This window comes from Vidua chalybeata, chromosome 5, assembly GCF_026979565.1.
Source record: "Vidua chalybeata isolate OUT-0048 chromosome 5, bVidCha1 merged haplotype, whole genome shotgun sequence".
In the NCBI taxonomy this organism is placed as follows: Eukaryota; Metazoa; Chordata; class Aves; order Passeriformes; family Viduidae; genus Vidua; species Vidua chalybeata.
Genome location: NC_071534.1, coordinates 42,234,826 through 42,257,308, shown reverse-complemented (window position 1 = coordinate 42,257,308; position 22,483 = coordinate 42,234,826). Strand labels below are relative to the sequence as shown.

Sequence of the window (22,483 nt, the reverse complement as noted above, 5' to 3'; positions counted from 1 at the left end):
CACACTTCAGAAGAGCTGAGTTATCAGCATAACTGGGTGTTGCACTGGGGTCAGCCTCTGCCTCTGCAGAGTCAGCTGTGTGCACTGAAAGTGTCTCTAAACATGCATGAGAAATTGCTGTGTATGGATCAGAGAGTAAAACTGAGGCTAAGCTTGCATTAAAAACATTCACAATAATGACAAGCTGTTTCCTTTTCCCAAACGAGCTATCACTGTTGCATGGCCTGTACAGAGAGGGGACGCAGTTCAAGGACTGACAAAACACACCTTTTTTTAAAACATTTTATCTCTTTTTATTTGTTTGTCCTGATGGTTTGCTACAGGCAAAGGAGGTATTCAGAAATGGAACTGCACGATACAAACACAGGCAGCAAACTAAGCTGGTGGCATGAAAGGTGTATCTGAGAACACAGAGTTGACAGAGTCAGAGTCGGATTTTGTTCGAGTAGTTTTTAAGATACTCTCTGTAATGGCACTGTCATTAGGGAACAGTTTTACTTTCCCATTCTGACTCTGTTTTGGTTCGTGCACAGGTTCCAGGAAAACCACCCGTTTACCAGTGCTAGCCTTCTTCTCGTCGGCTGGCAGCTCTTGCGGCAGTGCGGAATTCAGTATGGATGGGTGGGCACTGCTTTGGTTCAGCTTCCTCTTCTTCTTTTTTGCCTTACATTGGCATGGGCAGGGGGTCAAATAGAGATACAGCAGCACTAAAATAATACTGGCCACACAGGCAGCAAGGGTGGTAAAAGCTGTATTAAATGCTTCATGAGCATGGGACCTGTTCACTGTGAAATTGCTAACATTTATTCTGACATCTATGGTTTCATTTAATAGTCTTTTCTTATTTATTGCAATGCAGGAATACAGGCCTGAGTTCTCTAGCTGGGCATCTGTTATCTCCAGGCTGCCATTAGGAAACACCTTGAAGTTATCGGTGTCCCTGTCTGGTTCCAGTAATCTATTGTCTGGACTAACCCAAACAAACTGTGTGCCCGTATCACTGATTCTGCTGTCACAGTGTACAATCAGCCTGTCACCAACCTGGGCATCATGAATAAACCCAAAGGCTTGGAAAGAGCTGTTGACGGTACTTTCAGAGCAATTCATAACGTTGTCGTGCAGTAAAGGCAGTTTATTATGACCTCTTGGGTCTGACTGCAACAAACAGCTGTACTCATTTTTGAAGTCCCCCACTGAGCTGAAATGCCTTTGATACCAGAAGACTAGCATGGAGTACAGGACACAGTCACAATAGAATGGGTTGCCATGAAGATAAATTCCACTAAGTTGTTTGGCTGGCACTGAACTCAGGCGCTGAACAGGCATCGTCTGGATGTGATTAAAGGAAATGTCCAGCAACACAAGGTCGGTCAGTTTATGTTTTCCAATATATAAGTCCAGTGGGAAATGCGAGACCAAGTTGTAGCTTAGGTACAGTTTCTGTAATTTGTACAATCCTCCAAAGGCTAAAGACTCGATCTGTGTTATTTGATTGTTGTACAGCAGGAGAACCTCCAGCTCCTTTAGCTCCTGAAACACAGGGCTGCCCAGTGTTTTCAGGCTGTTGGATGACAAGTCTAGATACTTCAGATTTGGAGTTGTGGAAAAGCTTCCAGTGCTAATGCTGCTAATGCTATTATGATTGACTATTAAAGTGTTCAGTTTCTCAGACAGCACTGGGACCCATTCAGGCTCCAAAATCCCAATTCTGTTATAACTCAGATCCAGCCTTTTCATACATTTATAAAGATTTCCTGGCACTCGAGTGAGGTTCTTATTAGTGCAGCTTATGATATCACTGGCACAGATGCAGGCTGCTGGACACATCCCTGGGGCACTGCCACAAACACTCACGGTGAAGACCAAGAGGCACGCGAGTCCTTTGCAGTTCGCTTTAAAAACTCCAAGTCGAGTAGGAAGTGTCCGCCAGTTTAAAGACATTGTCACTGTCTTTTAGCTGTCTCCCAGTGCTCCTTGCCACAGATTACTTGTGCAGTTAGCTTTGCACTCGCTGCTGTCAAAAGAGGGATACAGAGGTACAGCACGTTAACATTTACCATTCATACTCTGCATGATTTCTTATGCCTTTTGAAAAATACAGGGAATTAATCCTTAGGGTTTCATACAATTAATGGTATAATCTAGTTCTAAGGTGATGCAAACGTAACATTGTTTTATGCAAACATGAAATTCTGCAATCATGTATCAGTATATATACTTTAGATACAGTATTTTTTGTCTTCAAAAAGAATGCAACTCTTCTTCAGTCTTCGACAAAGTAATGCAATTTCTGACAGTTCAATAAAAAAAATTGGAAACGCTCCTCTGTGGAGCATGACTTGGCAATGGCATCCCCTACCTGTTTCCAAACCAACACAGATAGAATTCCCAGCAGAAGAAAGAAAAAGCCTCATCCTAAAATGTTTTTTTTTCTTGTCAAGTGGGAAGCAGTTACAACATGCTTTTCTTTATAATCAGAAAATGTCACACATTTTCAAGCAAAGAATTTTCTCAGCCTTTCTAGCTTTAAATGTCATATGTCATTCCTTTTTTTTTTCTTTTAATTTAGTAACCTATGGTTCAGGTAGCAACAGCCTATTTTAAAAGTTATTAAAGTTGTTCAATAACTGTATTTTGTATTCTGCTTCTTCTACCTTTGCCAGTATAAATAATGAGGAAGAAATCTACGAAGTGCTTACCTCAGGCATAAGTTTTGGGACCATTCAGTAAGGATGAGTCAGCTCCTTCTCAAAACATAGTGAAGAAAAAAATATTTTGCTCATGTGTAGATAGAAAAACCCCAACCATACCCTTTTCTGAGAGTATTTTAGAGTCAGCATTGTTTGAAACAGGGATGTAAGATTTGGCACAGTAGAGATTCTGTGCTAAGGGATATGCTTTTTATCATCTTCTGAGAAAATGTACCCATACATAGCAGAGGAATAAACATTTCTGTTGATTCTTGCTCTCCCTGGTACTTGTTTAGAGTTTTTCAGTAAATTCACAGGTGAGTTCACCTGTATTGATTATCATCAGCCTTCAGGGTTCAGATGTGGTATTCAGCCCCCACATTATTATCTTCAAACTCATTTCTCCAATCTCACCCACCTGCTGGAGCAGTATCTGAGCAGGGCAAACCCTGCAATGTCTGCTCTGTGCTGCTGATAGTGGCTATGGCCAGAAGCCTGTGGAGAATGGGATGAGGAGAAAGAAGCAGCCTCAGATGGAAAGAAGGAGAATAAAAGAAGAAATTGTATTCTCTGATGATGCAAGAAGGATGAACCTTGAAGGCAAAAAAATTAAAATCAAGACCTAAATGGTGGAGGGCAGCAGGGAAGAGGAATAGTGAAAGAAGGGGAGTGAGAGAAGGGTAAGAGACACATAGGAAAGGAAGAGCAAAACCAGGGGAGGTGGATGCTAATGGAGCATCATCACTGTTACTAAAGAAACTGAGGAGGAGGTAGTCTGAGGATGCAGAAGTCAGTTAAGGCATATGAGACTGGAAAAGCAGATGAGGAGGGTGTAAAGGGAAAGAAGAGGTCTAAGCAGAAGACAAACAAGAGTTTCAGGAGTTAACCCTTAGAACACACCTCTCCAGAGAATTTACATCTGTGACTTAAGAATCTAAGACTACTGATGCAATTAATTAATACATGCAAAAATCAAAAATGTTCACTCCTCCTCAGTTCTTTATTTCCCTTTTCTGTAACCCTCTGCCAATCTGTCAGGCTGTTGTCTTCTGCTGACAAATCTACTCTTAAGTCAAATAGTAGAAGATGTGCTATGAAACTAAAGAGCTGAACTTTCTAATGACCCATTAAAAGAAGAAATATGAAGGTGGCATGGGAGAATGGGACATTTCACTTTTCACAAGAACTTATATATACATTGGCTTTGTTTGCATTCCAAAAAAAAAAAAAAAAGGAAAAAACATTAAGAGAATTGCAAGACTGCCAAATCAAATATTCAAAAGTAAAGTGTCAGAATTACATTTTTCTTTCCATTTCAGATTTTATATACAATCCTTGGTTACAGGATTGTTCAATTTTCCCCCAAACCTTTCTGGACACTGTGCACAGGTTCTGAGGAAGAACAGGGAAAAGAATGGGTGATTTCATCAAGAGCTTGATAAATCCTTATCCCTGAGAACTGCAGCTGTCCTATCCTTTGCCACAAAATTCCTGTGAGATCAGGCAAACTATGTGAACTGGTGATTATTACAAAATAATGAACACATTACGGCCACCAGCTTCGCACTTATTAAAATAAGAAACCTCTGCATGTTAAGTTTGGGAAGGACTGATCTGAGGAAGTGCTGAGATGAGAGTCAAAATGCTGTGACTTCATCTGGCACTTCTGATTGCACAGAGATTCTTTGTTTATACAAGGGATATACTAACATGATTTTAGCTATAGAAATATTGTAAAAAAAGTTGATTGATTTGAATTTATGTGTAATATCAGGATTCATAAATTCCTCTAGGCTTTTAAAGTCTCCTGAAGCCTCTAACTGCATGGGATTTTCAATGGAAAGTTCAGAATCCAGAGGAGTATTTTTTAACCAGTCCTAAATTCCTTACTTAGCTGTTTTTGCTGGATAGATAGTCTATAGTAACAATTAATAGATACAAGTTCTTCTAGAGGGTGAGACCTATGAAGCATTAGAGAAACTGCCATAAAAAATACTTATGTACCACGGTGTGAATTTGTATGGTATACAGACATAAGGTACAATGAAAAAAACCCTGGCAGATGAAAAAGGTATTTAGTAATTGCTCATTTAGTTAGTCTATTGTATGAAGCAAGGCATCTGAAAACTACAATGGCATAAAACCACGCACCTGAAGACTGGATTACAAAGCATCCACAAAACAGGAGATGAACAGTTGCTGCAAAGGTTGCCTTTTCCACTAATGTGTGAAAGCCTGATTCCGCAAGCTATGCAGCCTAATTTTAAATGTAACTGCATTTGCAACAAGTGAATGGCACTTAAAAAAACCATCTCCCATGTTGAATATAACTGTGATCCTGGAGATACTGTGAATGGGAGGTAGTAGATCAATGTTCAAGTTTGTAAGGCTTACCAAATTTAATACACTAGATAACCTTGCATGTTTGCTTCTGTCCATGTCTACAATTATCTCATCAGAAACTCCAAGCTAGTCTGCAACCAAATCCCATGGGAAGACACAGATCAGTCACTGGTGTATATCAGCATAATATCCTTTAGTTATAAGGAGCAAAAACAGTTTGCAAGGGCTGAAAACTGGATTGTCCATTTTCAAAGCTCACTGGAGTTGCAAAATGAAAACTGTTTCAGATAACTTGCCTTGTCTGTGAGGGCAAATCCAAATTATAGACATCCTAAATATACCACAGAACACACAAGAATATTTAAAGGGTATCCTGATGAGCAGAAGCCTTCCTTTCCATGCCCAACTCAGAGTGTAGTGCCTACATTCCCAACAAGTTCTTTGCTCTTTTGGAGAGTAGGATTGTTGAGCTGCAACTTGCTCTTCAACCTGTTCCCCATATCTACTGCACAAATTACCCAGGATGTTCTGCAAAGCCAAGCATGTTCAATATAAATATTTACAGGGTATGTGATTATTTGAACTTACTCAAAATGCCCACATAAACATTTCTGGGTTGTAATGTGTTAAGTGGCAAGAAGAACAAAGCCTACAATAACAACTATATTAAAAAAACGTGGCATTTTTTTTCATCCCAGTAACACTACTTCAGGTCTTAGAGAAGTGTTATTTCACAAATTTCAATATTGCATATTTTCTCAAGAGAGATATTGCTGTTGAATACTATCAGCAAATGTGCACCAACAGACTTTGGCCAAGCACTTCACCAATATTTCTGAATGAGCTGGGTATATACCTTTTCTGATTTATAGTAAAGTGAAGGACATGGTTGGGAGTTTTGTTCGTGAATTCTGTTCAAAGAAATAATTTCTTTGTGATGTTAAAGTACAGTATTTTAAGTTCAGTGCCAAAACCACATTACTCCCTGAGATGATTCATCTGAACAGTAATGGTGCACATGCTTCTTAACTGTTCAGGAAGAAAGGCGGGACGTATCCTGCTATCATAGGGAAAATCCTCTGTGGTCAGAAAGAGCAAAATTGACTACAACCAATCACATTCCAGAGAAGCTAAGGATTTGGTTCTTAGTTTTGAACTTTTTAATGTGTATGTTTGTTCTTGTTTTTTGTTTATGTCTGAGGAGGTTGTTTGTTGTTTTGTTTTTAAAAGTAATGAGCACTTAGACCTGATTATGGAAAAGGGGACTGCTAGGCAACATACAGTCTCACCATCAGTTATCACTTGAAGATCAACTAATGTCCTAAACACTCCTTTCTCCTTTTTCTGGGCTCTCTCTCTCACTAATGTGACATTAATAATATCTACAGCAGTTTTCTTATCCTCTGCAAGTACCTTCAGGCTTATTGCTGTTTCTCCAATGGAACCTGTACACCAAACTACCTCTTCTAGTTCATTTGAGACCTTGCTAAAAAATCCTAATGTAGCAATCTCTTAATTTAAACAGTGAATTGGACTGGAGATCACAATTCACCTGAATGATATTTTGCAAACATTACTATTAGTCTTTTCACTGTTAAAAAAATCAGATTGGTAGATGTTCTTCTTACTGTAAAGCATTTTCCTGTACATTGGTGATGCAAATAGTCCCACATCTGGCTGGTACTTTCTGCACAGTGAAAATGCAAGTATTTGCACACAACCCTGCTGCCTGCTGTACTACTGCAGGAATAGTTTTGAGCCTCTAGAGAGATCAAGAGACTCGAAAACATTAAAGACCTCCATTCATCCTCCAGAAGGTTCACACCATTTCTACATCCCCTACCTCCTTCCTTTGCACCACATCTCCTGTGACTGTCTTCTCTTGAGTCTTGCCCCAGTGTCAGCAGCCCACAAGACATTAATACATCTCTGCAGCTCTCACTGACTTCTGATGTCCACAAAGGTGCTCTCCCCCTATACCAGTCTACATATCAGATGAATTAGGGCTGTACTAGTAAAATATAACAACACATAAAATAAAATTTAAAAAAAAGATGGCTCAGGTGTTCATTTTCTCACAGCCCTACTTTTTTTTTCTGGCATGACATTTGATAAAGGTTCCTCATGAACTCAAAAGCAAAAGTGATTTTTAGAATGGGGTTTTATTAAATTATAACAACAACATTATACAAGTATCATTATTCAGGCTTTTACTCTCAACTTTATGAATCCTGTTCAAGTACATGATGCAGCCATTAATTACGTATAGACTAATGGCATCCTATGCAATTAGTATTTTAAAGTTACATTTTTAAGGAAGGTCTGCATAAACTCACATTCCTTGTGTGTGTGTGATACTGTCAGAGGAAATACTCAGCCACCTCGCCTCAGTCTCTAGGCTCTACTCTGCCTTTATCACTCCTGAGTGGAAAAGGCACTCTGCATCAAATCTTCCTGACAGCTGTGCTCAGCGTCTCTGACTCAACAGATACAGATTACCCAAACATTGTAATCCATGAGATTTACTGACATGATGGATTGAACAGGAAAGACTGTTGGTGAGCTACATCTGGGAGGCATCTTGATACAATGGACTAAATCCCTGAATTAGGCTACACTGTGCTTGGTGCAGGACCTAACAGCGATGAAAAAAATGGCTTTACATCATATTTGCAGCAAGCTGATCCTGAGATCAGCAAGGCAAATGGTGTGCTCTCTCCAGCCAGCATCTGGCCAGACCTCAACCATGCTGAAGCAGAGATTAATTTGTCCTAGTAACCTTAGCTAGATAAAACTATCATCTCCCACTAATCCCTCACTAAAGATTGAATTTCCTTGAAGAGAGATTTTTTTCTTAAAACACGATAACTCGATTGTCTTAAAACTGAGACACAGAAGAGCAACTGGGTGATGTACAACATAGCCTCAGTTGGACAAATCAACAGCCTCTTTACAGCAGTACCAGCTACGTGGAGTCAACATCTCTGCACCTCTTATCCCTCTGAGAGAGTACAAGGGAAATATGCATCGGTGAAACAACAAATTCATCCCTTTTGCCATGCCACTTTGTAAATCAAGCTGCAACCAAGCTTCAACCTTGCAAATTACTTCAGTTGCTAAGGAGATCAGCAAATAATTAAGAAAAAAATGCAATGATAAGTGGCAGTGCCTATTACAGTACCAGTAACCAGTCTCCAAGCAATGTCAGATCTTAGGAAAGTTTAGCTGCCCAGCGAAGGATCCTCACCGCCTCCAAAAATTTATCTGAGGACTCAACTTCAAAGAAACCCTCTTGCATACGATTTGGCGGGGGGGGGGGGGGGGGGTCTCCTGCCAGTCTCACGGCAGGAACTGTCCGCTGCAGCCCCAGATTCCTACCGGGAGTCGGCGGAGGGCAAAGTTTCGGAGAGACCAGCGACCGAACAGGCTAAACCGGCATCGAACCGGAGGCACCCACAACCATTCCGAGGAGTCTCTGACCGACTTCCCCGGGCAGGGCAGCCACTGCCGCCGCTCCGTGGCGGAGGCAGGGACCGGATCTCCCCCCGGCCGCTGCCGGGCTGCGCTCGCCTCCGGCGGCGCCTCTCAGCCCCGACTCCTACCCCTCCGGACCCTGACCCTCCGTCATACCCCGGCTACCGGGGAGATGTCTGCTCCGCCACCTCGCCGGGCAGCGTTACCTGGAGCTTCCGATGGGTGCTTCATGTCCGGGGAGCGCGATGCCGACCCCGCCGCCGCCTCCAGCCCCTGCCCCGCATGCTGCGCTCCGCTGGGCTCCGGGGGAAGTTGCGGGACGCCGGGAGCGCGGCAGCGGCTCCGCTGCGCTCCCCCGCGGACGCAGGCAGTGCTGGCCCGCTGCCCCCGGGAATGGAGCTGAGGCCCGGAGCTCGGCACCGGCGGCGAGTGAGCAGGGAAGGCAGGAGACTCTCAGTGACAGTGGCGACACAGCGGGTTTTTATCCCCTTCTGCCTACGCCCTCCCGGTCTCCCCAGCAGCGCAGCACCCGACCGGACCCCTAGCCGCTCGCCCCGACGCCCTCCCGGGTGCTTCCGCGGCAGCGGGACGGGGCCGTCGGTGCCCCGGGGGAGGAGCGCATCGGCACCGGCTGCTCCCGCTCCGCCCCTCGCCGCCCGGGGCTGCCGCCGCTCCGCCCCGCTCCGGCCCCGCTCCTCACCCGCCGCAGCCCCCGCCGAGAGCGGCGAGGCTGCGCCGCCCGGGTGGGCTCTGCCCCTGCGCTGCACACCAGCCCGGCCCAGCCCGCCTGCAGCTCCTCGACGCCCGCGCCGGGGGCAGAGAGCCCGGGAAAGCTCCTTTTTCGGGGGGCGCAGCCGAAGACACAGCTTCTCGTTACAATTGCATCGAAACTCCCCGTGTGCTGAGATGGAACAGTGGATAAATGTAAAAGGCATTGTGCTAGCTCTTAGAAATAGTCCTTCGGTTAATTAAATGGTCAAACCCCACGGAAGCTCCGTAGTAAACTAGGCTTTGATCAGAGCAGAGGAGTCTATCAAATGATAAAAGGCGTTATCTAAAATTAATTGCCATATACAGGGATTCTCTTGACCATGGAATCTGTGGGAGAGCTGTTGCAGATCAAATTGAGAAGTGTGATCAGATCATGAAGAGGCAAAGCTGCAGCTGAAAGCCAAAGAGCACATTTACTTCTGTTTCACACCGATTTTAACCTCCCCCGGCCAAGTTCCTCACGACATCTCCATCATAATTTAAAGCACCCTACATTTAGAGACTGAAACTGAACACGGGCTACTTTAGCAAATAACAGACATTGCAGATTTATTGTCATCCAGATATACAGTTTATAGAACAGTTCTCAGCAAATGGGCTTGCATATTAAAGCTGCTGCAAATCACACTTTTCTTTTAAGGGCATAAAGGAAAGTGGTTTTTAATATGAGGGTTTGTGGTTACATATAAAACTAAAAGGGTCCTTATCCTAGAATTCACCCTACAGGCAAACTAAATTCTTCAGTACAACACAAGGTATATGTTAAAGATCTGATTCAATATAGATCAAAACCTGGTGAGATATAGGTGATACTGCTATTGATTTAAAAGACTTTTTGAGCACTACCTTACCTTAAAAATTCAGCTTTCTATTCATCATTCTTATTTTGTGGTGAATTTCTATGCAGTTAGGCTATACAGCACTGAAGTAATTTTAATCTTGAGGTTATCGATTGAACGCTGATTTGTTTCAGACTCTCCACTGGAATACTCACTGGTTTAAAGAAGCATGTTGTCTTCATTTATACTAAACCATTAAACTTTTCTGATGACCCTGATACTACAAAATACTGGGTGAAATTTAAGTTGATCACATTACCAGTCTGAGGAAGAGGGTAATCACTTTTGTAGTTTTCCTTCCCCTGCTTTCAAAACTGAAAATGTTGAGCCTGAATTCTTCCTAAAGACTTATGGAATGAAGATTCCTTCTGTGTTACCATATGGAGTAGCTGGCCATTTGTGGGTTTTGTGCACACTTTGATTGAGGTAAACTGGTTAAACTACTAAGGATTTTTATTGCAGCTTGTTCATACCTCAGTAAGTGTGGAGGACTGCTAGGTGCAAAGTGACAGTACTACTTGTAGCTAAGTTATTTAAATTCCAGCCATGAGATCTGGCCATAGGAATAATTGCTCTGGGGAAGGCAGGATCCAGATCAAAGTGAAGTCCAATACTTAAGGCAATTAGAATTTTGATTTCCAATTATATTTTTTTATTTTTTATCTTTAATACTGACTGTGATCTGCTTTTTATATTGGAGATCTCAGGCCCCAGATGCTCAAAAAATTGATGGGAGTTGTGATCATCCTTTCATGAGTTGCTCAGCTTACAGAAAGAGGTCATCTGCCAATAAGCAGATGTTGCAGAGAAATCATGACCAAGGGATGTATTGAACAGTCTGAAAGGAGTTCAGAACCACAGGATTCTTGTAAGTCTGGAAACAGCTGGTTGTAAGCCCAGCAATTCTTCATTCCCAGTGAATGCTGACAAATTTGAACATGGCATGATGCAATCTAATGTTTTGTGCTATTTCACAACATAAAGATGCTTTTGTCACTTGTTACATACTAAATTAGAAGGAAGATTGCTTTTTAAAGTCTAATTTGGATGAGAACAATTGGTATTTATCTTTCCTCTACCAAAGAGCACTGATGTGAAAACAGTACCTCTCCAAAATCTTTGTTGATCATACATGGGCACAAGGTGTGTGAAGCTGACAGTACATTAATTAGGATGTGAAACCTCTCTTTTGCTTATCTGTACAAATGTAAGATTTCTGGCATAACTAGTAGACATTCTTACTGCAAAGAATTGCTGATAGCTGTCTACTCCTTCCATTTCATCAGGATCCTGCCTGTGTTTCCCTGCCCCTGCACTGAACTGTCTATTAGAGTGGAAGCTTTTCAGTGCTTGTTTTCACATCCTGTGCAGTGCCAGACAGACTCATGGGGCTTGATAAGGTCTTTTAATAACAATATTTACCATGTGATCTTGAAAGCCCCCACAAATACAGAAATGCCTCTAGTATTTTCAATATTAAGTTTCCTTATTAAAACCACAAATTTATTACAGTTATATAATGAAACTGATCATTAAAATACTTTTTCAAAACCCATTTGGCTACAGGGAATTTACAATACCTTCATGAACAAGCATGGGCTGGAGATTAACTAGGAGGGAGGTACTGAAAGAAAGGAATAACCTCCTCCTCTACTCTTACACTGCTTCTGGCAAGGTCATGATTTCTCTGCCATAGTGCTCATGCAGGAATAAGGATTTCCAGCCTCCAGTTTAATTCCTGGTTACCTACATTATAGCCATTGGATATCATACAGTAATAAGGGTCAGAGAGTCATATTCCTTTTTTTGTGATTCCCCTCTCTCCATCCTGAATGAATTCTCTTTCAGTGTAAGTCCAGTCTGAGGGTTAGGGTACTTCAGCAAGCTGGAAGAGGTGGCCTGCAGTCCCTCTGTGTGAACTCTAAGCCCCCAGAAGAAGACAGGGATGCAGGTTGCACAAGGACTTAAACACTGATTTGTGAGTACCTGAAGGGAGTCCTCTTCCCCCAGCTGGCACAAATATTTTCAGTGAAGTCTACACCAGTTTGACAACAGCTAGTGGCCCAAGCCCCTTAGCAGTGAACACGTGGGCCATGCATCCTGTCTGGACTTCACTTTGAGACACAAGCACATGTGTGTAACTCATGTGCTTGGTTCTGTCAAGGCTCTAACATTTTTGGCATACCCTGAAGCAGAACATGTCCTGTGCCCTGTCTGTGTGACTCTGGGAATCCTGCAATGCCTCAGGGAATGGAGAGAACAAAAAGCAGGTCTGGCAGGGATGGCTGTGGGAGACATCTCTTATCAGATGATAAAACTGTCACTTGAAAGTTGCACTTGCTCTTAGGATAGTTTATTGGGTCTGGCTGAGATGGAGTTCATTTTCCCCACAGCAGCCTTCACAGTGCTGGTCTTTGCTTTGGTAGCTAGAAAGGGGTTTATAACACACCAGTGCTTTGGCTACTGAGCACTAGCACTAGCTGAGCAGCCCTGGCACAGCATCAGCCCTGTCTCTCAGCATCTCCTTGCTCCATGAGTAGGCTGGGGGTGGGCAAGATCCTGGGAGGGGACAAAACTAGGCCAGCTGACTCAACTGAAGGGATATTCCATACCATATGGTATGATATAGGTGTAGAATCCAATAGCTCTATAGCTCAGGTGTAGAATCTAATAAAAGGAGGAGGAAGGGGGGACTTTCATTATTTACAGTGTTTGCTTTCCTGAGCAATTGCTACATATGCTGCAACCCTGTTTCCTGGGCAGTGGCCTGACATCGTTTGCTGGTGGGAAGTAGAGAATAAAATTATTTTTTTTTTTCTCTTTGTTCATGTGCATATAAACTTTCACTTTTGTTTTAGTACATTGCCTTGTATCAGCCTATGAGTTGTTTTCAATGTTATTTTCTCTCCCTGGTCAGTTGGGAAGGGAAGTGATAGAGTGGCATGGTGGGTACCTGCATCCAGCCAAGGTGAAGCCACCAAAAATGATCATGATAAGGTTGAGTTCCTATGGGTAAGGATCAGGGGGAAGGCTACCAAGGCAGACATCCTGGTGGTCGTAGACCATGACACCAGAATGATGAGGTGAATGAACTATTCTCTAAGCAGCTGGCTGACACTTGACAGTCATCAGCCCTTGTTCTTCTGGGAGACTTTAACCTGCCTGATGTCTGCTGGAAACTCAACACAGTGGAGAGGAGGCAGTCTAGGAAATTCCTGGAGTGTTTGGAAGAAAAGTTCCTGACTTGGGTCACAACAACCCCCTGTAATGCTACATCCTGGGCAGAGTGACTAGAAAGTGGCCCAGTGAAAAAGGACCTGAGGGTGCTGGTAACAATCACTGAACATGAGCCAGTGTGTGCCCAGGTGGCCAAGAAGGCCAATGGTATCCTGGCTTGCAACAGAAATAGTGTGGCCAGCAGGACCAGGGCAGTGATTGCCCCTCTAAACTTGGCATTGGTGAGGCCACACCTCAAATCCTGTGTCCAGTTTTGAGCCCCTCCCTTCAAGAATGACATTGAGGTGCTGGAGTGAGTCCAGAGAAGGGCAATGAGGCTGGTGAAGGGTCTAGAGAGTAAATTATATGAGGAGTGGCTGAGGGAACTGGGGTTGTTTAGCATGGAAAAAAGGAGGCTCGGGGGAGACCTTATCACTCTCTATAACCACCTGAAAGGAAGTTGTAGCCAGGTGGGGGCTCATCTCTTCTATCCGGCAGCCAGTGACAGGATGAGAGGACATGGCCTCAAGCTGCACCAGGGGAGGTTCAGGTTGGACATAAGGAATAATTTCTTCCCTGAAAAAGTGTTTAAACATCACCCAGGAAGGTAGTGGAGACACCAGCCTGAGAAGTGTTCAAGAAACTGGAGATGGCACTCAGTGCTGTAGTTTAGTTTTCATTGTGGTGTTGGGTCAAAGGTTGGACTCAATTATTTTTGAGGTCTTTTCCAACTTTAATCATTCCATGATTCTTTTTGGCTCTGCTTTGCAACCAGTTTGAAGCTGAGAACAACTGGGACCCTGAGAATGACTCTTCTACCAGGATGCTACTTACCAGTCTCCAAGGAATCAGACTCTTTTTGTCTTTTCTTTTTTTTTTTTTTTTTTTCTTTTTATTCCTGCTGAAAAGCTCCTTTTTTGCTCCCACATAGCATGAATGCTATTTTTTATAATAAGGACATAGAAAATAAGTCTTTAGACCTGTGTGGGGATGTGAAAAGATTGTATTGGCTCCATACCTGGACAAGTGTGGAGTTTCTTGCTCTCCATACTTAGGCATTCAGAACTGACTTTTCTTCCTGTCACTCAGACTTTTTTTGTTAGTCCCTGTTTTCACTCTCATAGCTCTGCAGATCTCGGGGGGTTGTTTGAAGACATTACCTCTCCACCAGTGCCATCTTTTCTCATTCTATCCTCAGAATTGCGATCAGCTGGTAAGTACTGTTGAAAAGGGAGTAAGAATGGCTAATGTTAAGTTGAGTTTCTTGTTAGGAGTGGATATATTTCAGAATAAAATCTTTATACTACTTTTATTTGTTGATATAGCCCCGACTTCTGGCCCTTTCTACATTCAAATGTCTCTTTAGTACCCAAAATATTGGTTCCTCAGTTTGGTAGATTTGCTGTTACTTGCAGTCCTCTCTGATGTCTTTGTTTTTGCAGGGATTTCATAAGACCAAAGATGGTAAAAATATCATCAGATGCATCTTAAATATCTCTGTTTATCAAATTGATTTACTTTACTTGCTGTGTGCTGGCACCATGAAGTTTGTGTATAACTTACTGAACATGCAGTTTATGTCCTGGATAATTTCTAAAACACTGAAAGAGCTTAAACTGAGATATTCTTCATCCAAAGGTGTGTTTCATACATTGAATAAAAAAAAAAAAAAAAAAAAAAAGAATATTCTGAGATGATTTCTGACATGAAATCAAAGTTTGAAAAAATTGAGGTGTCAGTGGCTTTGTGTGCCTTGTGGATTTTTAGGGTCTGTAAGTCATTGAATTTGCAGATCTCAAAAACACCCAAAGACCTTGTTAAGCAGTACTTAAATCTTCAGAGCATATGCAAGGAAGGCATTGTTAAGCACTAGAAGATAATTTATTTTCATTTTCTATTCCATAGGCAGAACTTGAGAAAATGTTACAAATTAACAGTAAGTTACTAGTTCACTGAATTGAGCCTTTAAAAGTAAGGACATTTGGGAAAGTAATTTGTCATGGCCTTGAGCAGTCTATTTTAAAGCAGTGTAGTAGCTTTGCTATGATAACAGGTAACTTAACCTTTAAAATGCAGTTCTTCATGCAAATAAACCTGGGTAATGGACTTTAAAAAGTGATTTTGCATGCCCTCAGGCATTACTTATTTCTTGGAACACTATGTCTCTCTCATATATCCAAAATAAAACAGGAAATCTTTTTAGAACACCGGATTCATTTTGCATTATATTGGAATGTAGTGACATCCTACTGTAACTGTAAAATATTGTCTAAAGACAGAACATGCAAGTGGATTTTCTAATGAAACATGGATACTACCCCACAGTAATATATAAAGTATTTGTGAATACTCTAGATTTGCAACATCAGTCATGAGGTCAAGGAAGATGGACAACCTCACTCTTGCCTTTAATTGCTCATGGATACAGCACTAGAGTGGCTGTATTTATCAGGAGTTATAGTTCAAACCCATTTTGTGGCTCTGCAGCACTGGTAGGAGATGGAGAAGGTTCTTAAAGTATCTTATATTGAGTGTGTGACTCATTTAATTGGCTCCTACATCCTGCTCCCCCTCATACTTTTCATGGTGCTTTTCTGCGCATTTTCTGTCTCATTCCAAGACTCCACATGCTGAATATGGGAGATCATGAGTGGTCAGTCTTAAACATCACTGGAATTACAGAGTGGGAGAAAGCACAGGAGGTGGTGCATTGCATAGAAAAAAAAGAAGAAAAACATAAAAGCAATTTAAAAGTCCATCTAGAAGATCAATACAGCCTTCCTCTGCATCTCCTTCTCCCCGAGGTGTGAGCTGTGGGCCTTCGTTCTGAGATCAGTGTGGAACTTCAGATCACAGTGCCACAGGGTTCTCCAGGCTGACACAAAGACACCAGATCTAGTACATCAGTGCTGTGAATTTACTCAGGGGGTGTGTGGGGGTGTAGCTACATGTCTGAAAAAGACAGGCAAGTTTCTGACACAAATTCCTTCAAAAGGGAGTTAAAGATCTGCAACTCCTTATGACAATGAGTTATGGATTCAAGTCAACAGAAATACTTTTTGGGAGATGTAGAAACAATATTTAATTTTTACATTTTATAAAAGAAGAAACCAAATCTCCTAACCATTATGATGCCTTTCCCTGGCCTGTGTCCTGTTTAAATCAGATGTTTTACCACTAGCTTTTAACAAGTGGCTGACAAATAACATAGGAAAACTAAGCAGGAAAGAAATAAAATTGTATATTACTTTGGTGAACAATGCTTACTTTGCAAAGGGTTTTATGATCCATAGTAATCCAAGCTAAAACTGCTCTGTTTATCCTTCAATAATAACAGGGATGAACACCATCCATTAATATTAGTACTTTTGGACAAAAAGGATATAAAGAAAAATCTGTTCAGAACTGTCACTAAGATCCTGGACATGAAGGCAACTTCTGTGCTTATTTCTTTAGGCAATATATCATCTGAAAATGAAAGGACACATTCCCCCTTATTCATAGCCACGCATCTTGAAAGCAGCAAGGGTGACTGTAAGGGTAGAATTTTGTTTGTATGCAGACTCATGCTCATTATGCTGCTTTTTCTTTTTGTTACAACCATAAACCAACACAGTCCACTAAAGCAACTCCATAATGTATTTCCATGTGCATCTCCATAATGACCATGTACTGCCTCCTTGTTTGCAGCACCTTTGAGAATGCTGGGGTGACCCTCACATGGAGCATGCTTCTGACCCATTTCAGATTTTGCAGAGAACCTTTATTTTCTTTCAGTTTCAGGACAGAAATGATTGCAGTGTTGTTTGATGCAGTTTGCTCTGAAGTAAACTTGTGTTTGCAGAAATTAGAATTCCCTGTCCTGATGTCTCAGTCTTGCTTGTGTCTTGTGCAGAGGTAGAAGTCAGAATCAGCATCTGTTTTAGGCTAAGTTCATAGTAATGGATGCCTAAAAGACACCTTTAAACCTTGATATTTGTAAGAAGGCAAATACTAATTTAAAAAACAATGTGTTTTGGTTTTTTTTTTTTTTTAATTTGGCTATGTTTTGATGCATATGATCTGACAAAAGTTATGAGACCTAATTATGGCTTTGATCATATCCCAGTTTCAAAATAGCAGTTAATGCTGGTATATAAATGAATACATCTTTATTGAGATTAAGTTCAAGAACATATTACGCATTCTTGTCAGTGTACTCAGTTGAGGTTGTGGTCTTTTCTAATAGGGATTCATTTCTAAAACACTTGGGTGGCTGATAGCACCTGAGCACTTGGGTTTTGAGAAATGGAGAACTGAGAAAAAGTAATGTATTCAGAATAATCAGAAAATATTTCAAAACAGCTTATACTTTGAACCTCAAATGTATCTGAAAACAAATTGACAGGTCTAGAACTTGAGACTGATTTTAAAGTGGGGGAAAAGAGTATTTTGAAAAATGATTAGGCAACAAATGAAGGAGAGAAGCATCTTTTTATTTGTAAAAAAAAACAAAAAACATTATGCTGGAATAAGAAGCTTCCACAATCCATTACTTTAGTCACCACCTCCAGTAACATTAAGTAAAGCAGAAATGTTTGGGAGCATGAGAGAGCATATGGTAAAGACTTACCTTCTCTGTCTCCTTGTTTATTTCTATTCTCATTTCAATATTCTGAAAAAGTAATTATTTATTGCAAATCCTGAAACAAGAAAACTTTTTTTTTCAAACTTTGCATTTTCACTTGATTACAAACTCCTATTCAAGATTTTCATACGAATAGAGCATCTGCTGGGTATCCTGTCCAGATGGAATCTCCAGTAAAGCCAAAAAGCTCATGTTCACTTGCTTGGTTCTTCTTTCCACAGTCAGAGCATTTGTTTGCTACTTCTCCTTTATCTAGTGATTATTTTTATGAAGCTTGTTGGTCTAACATTATGTCTGAGACTTCTGTTCCTCTGTAAGTTTGGCTGAAACTTTAAGTCCCTGGGGAGACAGACAGCTACAGCAACAGACAGTCTGTCTGCACAAGCCTCATTTTCTTGAGACACCATGTTAGAAAGAAAACAGCTGAGATGGGATTACAGTTCCCAGTCCCTGAAGAAGGAAAAGTGGGAGGTACTGTACATTGGCTCTGCCATTAGTGCCTTTAAGAGTGGGGGACTGCAGTCAGCTTTGCTAATGGTTGTGTACATATGGTTGATTTCAGCAGGTACTTTCACTTAATAGCTGCTATAGCCTCATTTATGGCTGGCTTAATTGATAAGAGGCTGAAAAGAATCATGTTGGTAGGTATAGCTGAAGTTAAAATTGGGTAATTCTGGTAAATGACACTTTAGAGTCTTCTGACCTGCTCAATTCAAAAAGCTTTAAGTACGTAGGAGAGAAAGGACATCCCTCCATTTATTATTTATTCAGGTAAATCCATCCCCTTATCAGTTCCTTGAACTGTTCTTACTTTTTCCTCTCTTGGGCTATATTTTTTTGTTAATAAGAATTTTCAGTTCTACCAGAAATTTAAAATACAAAATCTGAGGATCTGTCTTCAGCTGATTTTCTGTAGATTTATTATAGTATGAACTACTGTGTTCAAGGATATAGAAAAAAAGCCCAAAGTTTTATTTGCATTAGTAAAAAAAATATTTCAAATGGGAAGCCTACACTCCAAGCAGTGAAAAAAAAGTTCCATTCTAACCTTTGGAAGGAATTCTGCTGTTTTGCCATAAGAACCAATCAGTTTTTATCAGGCAAAATGTTATGTGATAACTCCCTGTGCCCTCACAAATGACTGTGCTTATTTTCCATCAGCCATCTGACTGATAGAAGCTTGAAAAACAACACAAAAACCCCAAATATCTGCCATGCTTTAACCAATGGTGTCTGCTTTTCTCTTCTGGAATTTTCCTGGAATTTTTTTTGCTACAGAGAACATTTGCTTTTAATGAACACAAGTCAATAAAATTCATATGTATGTTATTATGAGGTTTCCTTCCCTTTCTGTGTAAATATGATTAGCATTTTGAACTCCAGATACCTTCTTTGGAGTTTAAATATAGTTCCATGTTTTTTGGCATCAATACAATAACAATGATTATACACATTGGAAGAAGCTGCAAGGAGGTAACAATTTGTGAACTTTCTGTGGTTATTCTTGGCCTCACATAAATCCATTAATACATTTCTTTCTGCATTTCCTAGAACTGATTTCTGTATTCATGCTTGTGTCCAGTAGGATCTTGCAAATGTCAGTGTGAGTGGAGACAATGGTAAGATTAAGACCCAAGTAAGAATCTGAGTCTGTTTTAAGTACCAGTTCCTTTTTGGTAAATTTTGAGAGTCAGGGATTTTTTTATATTAGAACAACTTTGTTATCTTCATCTTTGGCCATTGCTGCCTATTTCAACTTGAACAGTCTGTACCCACACAGCTTCTTTTATTTTTTTGTTGTTTATGGGTTTTCTAATGTGACACGTGGCTTGCACCCAGCCAAATATCAAAGCATGTTCTCAGACAGTATGCATGAATAGTTTTACTGAGGTATCAGGTCATCTATGCTCTTTATTCCTTTTTTTTAATTAGTGCCCTCAGTAGCTGCAGGATTATTTAATCTTTGTATTACCACAGATCTTTTGGCTGGGAAACTGGAAAGATGTAGCCAGTACTCATCCTATTTTCCAACCTTGCCTATTCACCTCTGGCGGTGAGATCCAGCAGTTACCTGCTTCTCTCACATTTTTCTGAGCCCTGCCATAATTGTGGAGAAATAGTTCAGTTGTTTTTGAAGGAAATAGAAGTTCATAATTTAGACAAAAAAAAGTTTGGTATATTTGGCAAAACTCATGTAACAGCTAACATCACCTGAGCCAAGCCACTGCTTTTGAGACATGCCATTTCTATTCACAGCTTTTATTTAGATGAAGACATAACAAAATTTTAATTTAGCCAGACTCGATTTTAGGTTTAATTTGGACTGACAGTACATGGCTAATAGACACTTTAAGTTAGAGAGCACGTATTTGTCATGTAAGTTTATGCCCTAGTTTGTTGGTTTCTAATATCAATTTTTAAGAGATGACCAAGGGATTAATTTTGCATTTGGTGGTAACACCTTTTTTTGTTGAGATAACTGAGTAATTCCTATTGTAGGTTTCAGGTTTTGGTTGCTTCTAGCCTTGTAAATATTTCACAGTTGGAGCAAAAATATCCCACACTGTCTATTTGCCTCAGTTTGTGCTTGATTAGGAAGTGTCAGTCATTCAGACATTTCTGAAATGCTCTGAAATATGTCTAGGGAAAAAAAGGAAAAATTAACAGCCAGTGTTTCATGTGTTAACATTCATAATGCATTTTCCCCTAGCATCTCATTTTGCAGGAATTTGTGAGGAAATAGTCAATTTGTAAATCTTTGAATAATTATGCTTTGCACATTAATATGCAATACACCTTTAAAGATTCTGCCTGACACTGGAAATGCCCTAGGCTAGGATGGAGCAAGAGGAAAATATTCTTTGCTCTTGAACTTGACATCTAAACTGCTAGTCCATCTCTCTCTCTTTTTTTTTTTTTTTTTTTTTTTTAATGATCACTTCTGGGTACAGAACAGCTGGGAGAAGGGAGATCTTTCTCTGACAGTAGGGAAGAGGAGTGCATAGAGGTGGGTATGAGAGAAAAATGGTAATGGAAAAGAACAGTAGGCAATAGGTTAACTGCACAGTGAAAACTCATGAACTAAACTCTAAACTCTACTAAACCCCAAATTTTATCAAAAAATGAGGTCATCATAGAAGAGTTTTAGATGGGAAGGAGCTGTTGGAGATCATCTGGTCCAACCTCCCTGCTAAAAGTGAATCCACCTGTGAAGTCAGTCAGGTTTCTCAGAGTCTTGCCTAGTTCCAGCCTCTCTGAGCAACCCTTACCCATGTCCCACTTCAGCTTGTCCAAGTTGAGAAAACTTTGAGCCTCTTTCTCAGGCAGATATAACTGACAAGCTGTCTCCTGAGTAGAAGATCTCTGAATCACTCAAGGCTGCCTAGTAACATTGGGTAAAATTGTTGATTTCAGTGTAAATATTGGCATTGGATGTCAATTTTTTGTGAGCTTTCTGACAGTGATTTTTCTGTGGGATGTACAGGTAGCCTGCAGCATCTGTCTGGAGTTACAGAGATCTCTGCTGTATTTCCCTCATTTTTGCTGCATCCAGAAATGTATTTTTTCCTCTGTCTTCTGTCCTTTTCCCCAGTTTATCTGTTTCTAATCTAATGGGAAGGAGATCTTACTGGAAATGAAGCTTTTATTCAGCTAAGCCTGTCTCTGCATGAGCCACCACCTGGTCCTAATGGACATCCTGCTCAGCCTGAAGATTTAACTTGGCAGAACTCAAGTTTGTCAGGGAAATAAACTTTACAATTCATCCTGACATCCACCCCAGCACATCATGTAATACAGTTAGTTAGGTAAGATTTTTAAGAGCATTGCAAAAAAGAAAAAAAAGAAGGGAAAAAGCAAGTTTTGTCCATATCACTATTATACAAAGTAATTAGCAATGTTTGGAAATCTAGAACAATATTTTGATTAACAGTAATGGCTTGTTTTAAACTTGTATGTCTAAGCTTTCTAGTTTAAAAAAAAAAGTGCATATGTCTTGCATCCAAAAATAATTTCAATTTACAAGTATGGACAATATTTATGTCACCACCAGATTTGGTCATGGCAGTATAGCATCTGGCATGTGGGATTGGCAGTACAGTCAGCTGTTGTATGGAATAGCAGCCTTGGTTTTTATTTGTGATTTTTTTCCTATTTTCCCATTCATCTACAAATGGAGAAAAAGAAGTCAGGAAAAAAACCCTACTGTTAGGCTTCTCTTTGAAAGTGTAAGGTGGTGAATACATTGTTCTTTATGTGGGTATCATTAAAACAGAATCTTTCTGCAGGTTTTCCAAGGCAATAAAGTCTATTCAATCATTCTGCCTGTGTATCTGTGTATCTCAGTTCCATGAGAACAAAGTTTTACTCTACTGTTTGGTGTTAATAACATTTTCTCAGATGAACTGACCTTTTGTTATTAGGTTACTTAAATATAGTTCCTATTGCAGCTGAGTAAGGAAACCTTCCCTGGGAAAAAAAACCTGCAAATTGCCTGCTCTGTTTGGCCTGTTGCTGGCCAGACA

At 40.7% G+C, this 22,483-nt stretch overlaps 1 protein-coding gene across 2 annotated transcripts; it reads right to left on the bottom strand.

The window, feature by feature from the left end:
- Positions 1–274: 274 nt before the first annotated feature.
- AMIGO2 (adhesion molecule with Ig like domain 2) lies at positions 275–9,004 on the bottom strand. Of its 2 annotated transcripts, none has more exons than XM_053943166.1 (2): positions 8,714–9,004; positions 275–2,014 (listed from the first exon to the last, which is right to left on the bottom strand). In XM_053943166.1, the coding sequence occupies exon 2, from the start codon at positions 1,939–1,941 to the stop codon at positions 376–378; it is 1,566 nt and encodes a 521-aa protein (XP_053799141.1). In that variant the 5' UTR covers positions 1,942–2,014; positions 8,714–9,004; the 3' UTR covers positions 275–375. The 2 variants fall into 2 exon arrangements, with proteins under 2 accessions (XP_053799141.1, XP_053799142.1); XM_053943167.1 differs by having other exon boundaries at positions 275–2,011.
- Between the last annotated feature and the right edge of the window lie 13,479 nt (positions 9,005–22,483).

What these genes read in the sequence shown, in the direction of transcription:
- AMIGO2 (XM_053943166.1), bottom strand. Translation starts at nt 1,941, where the DNA reads ATGTCTTTAAACTGGCGGACACTTCCTACTCGACTTGGAGTTTTTAAA.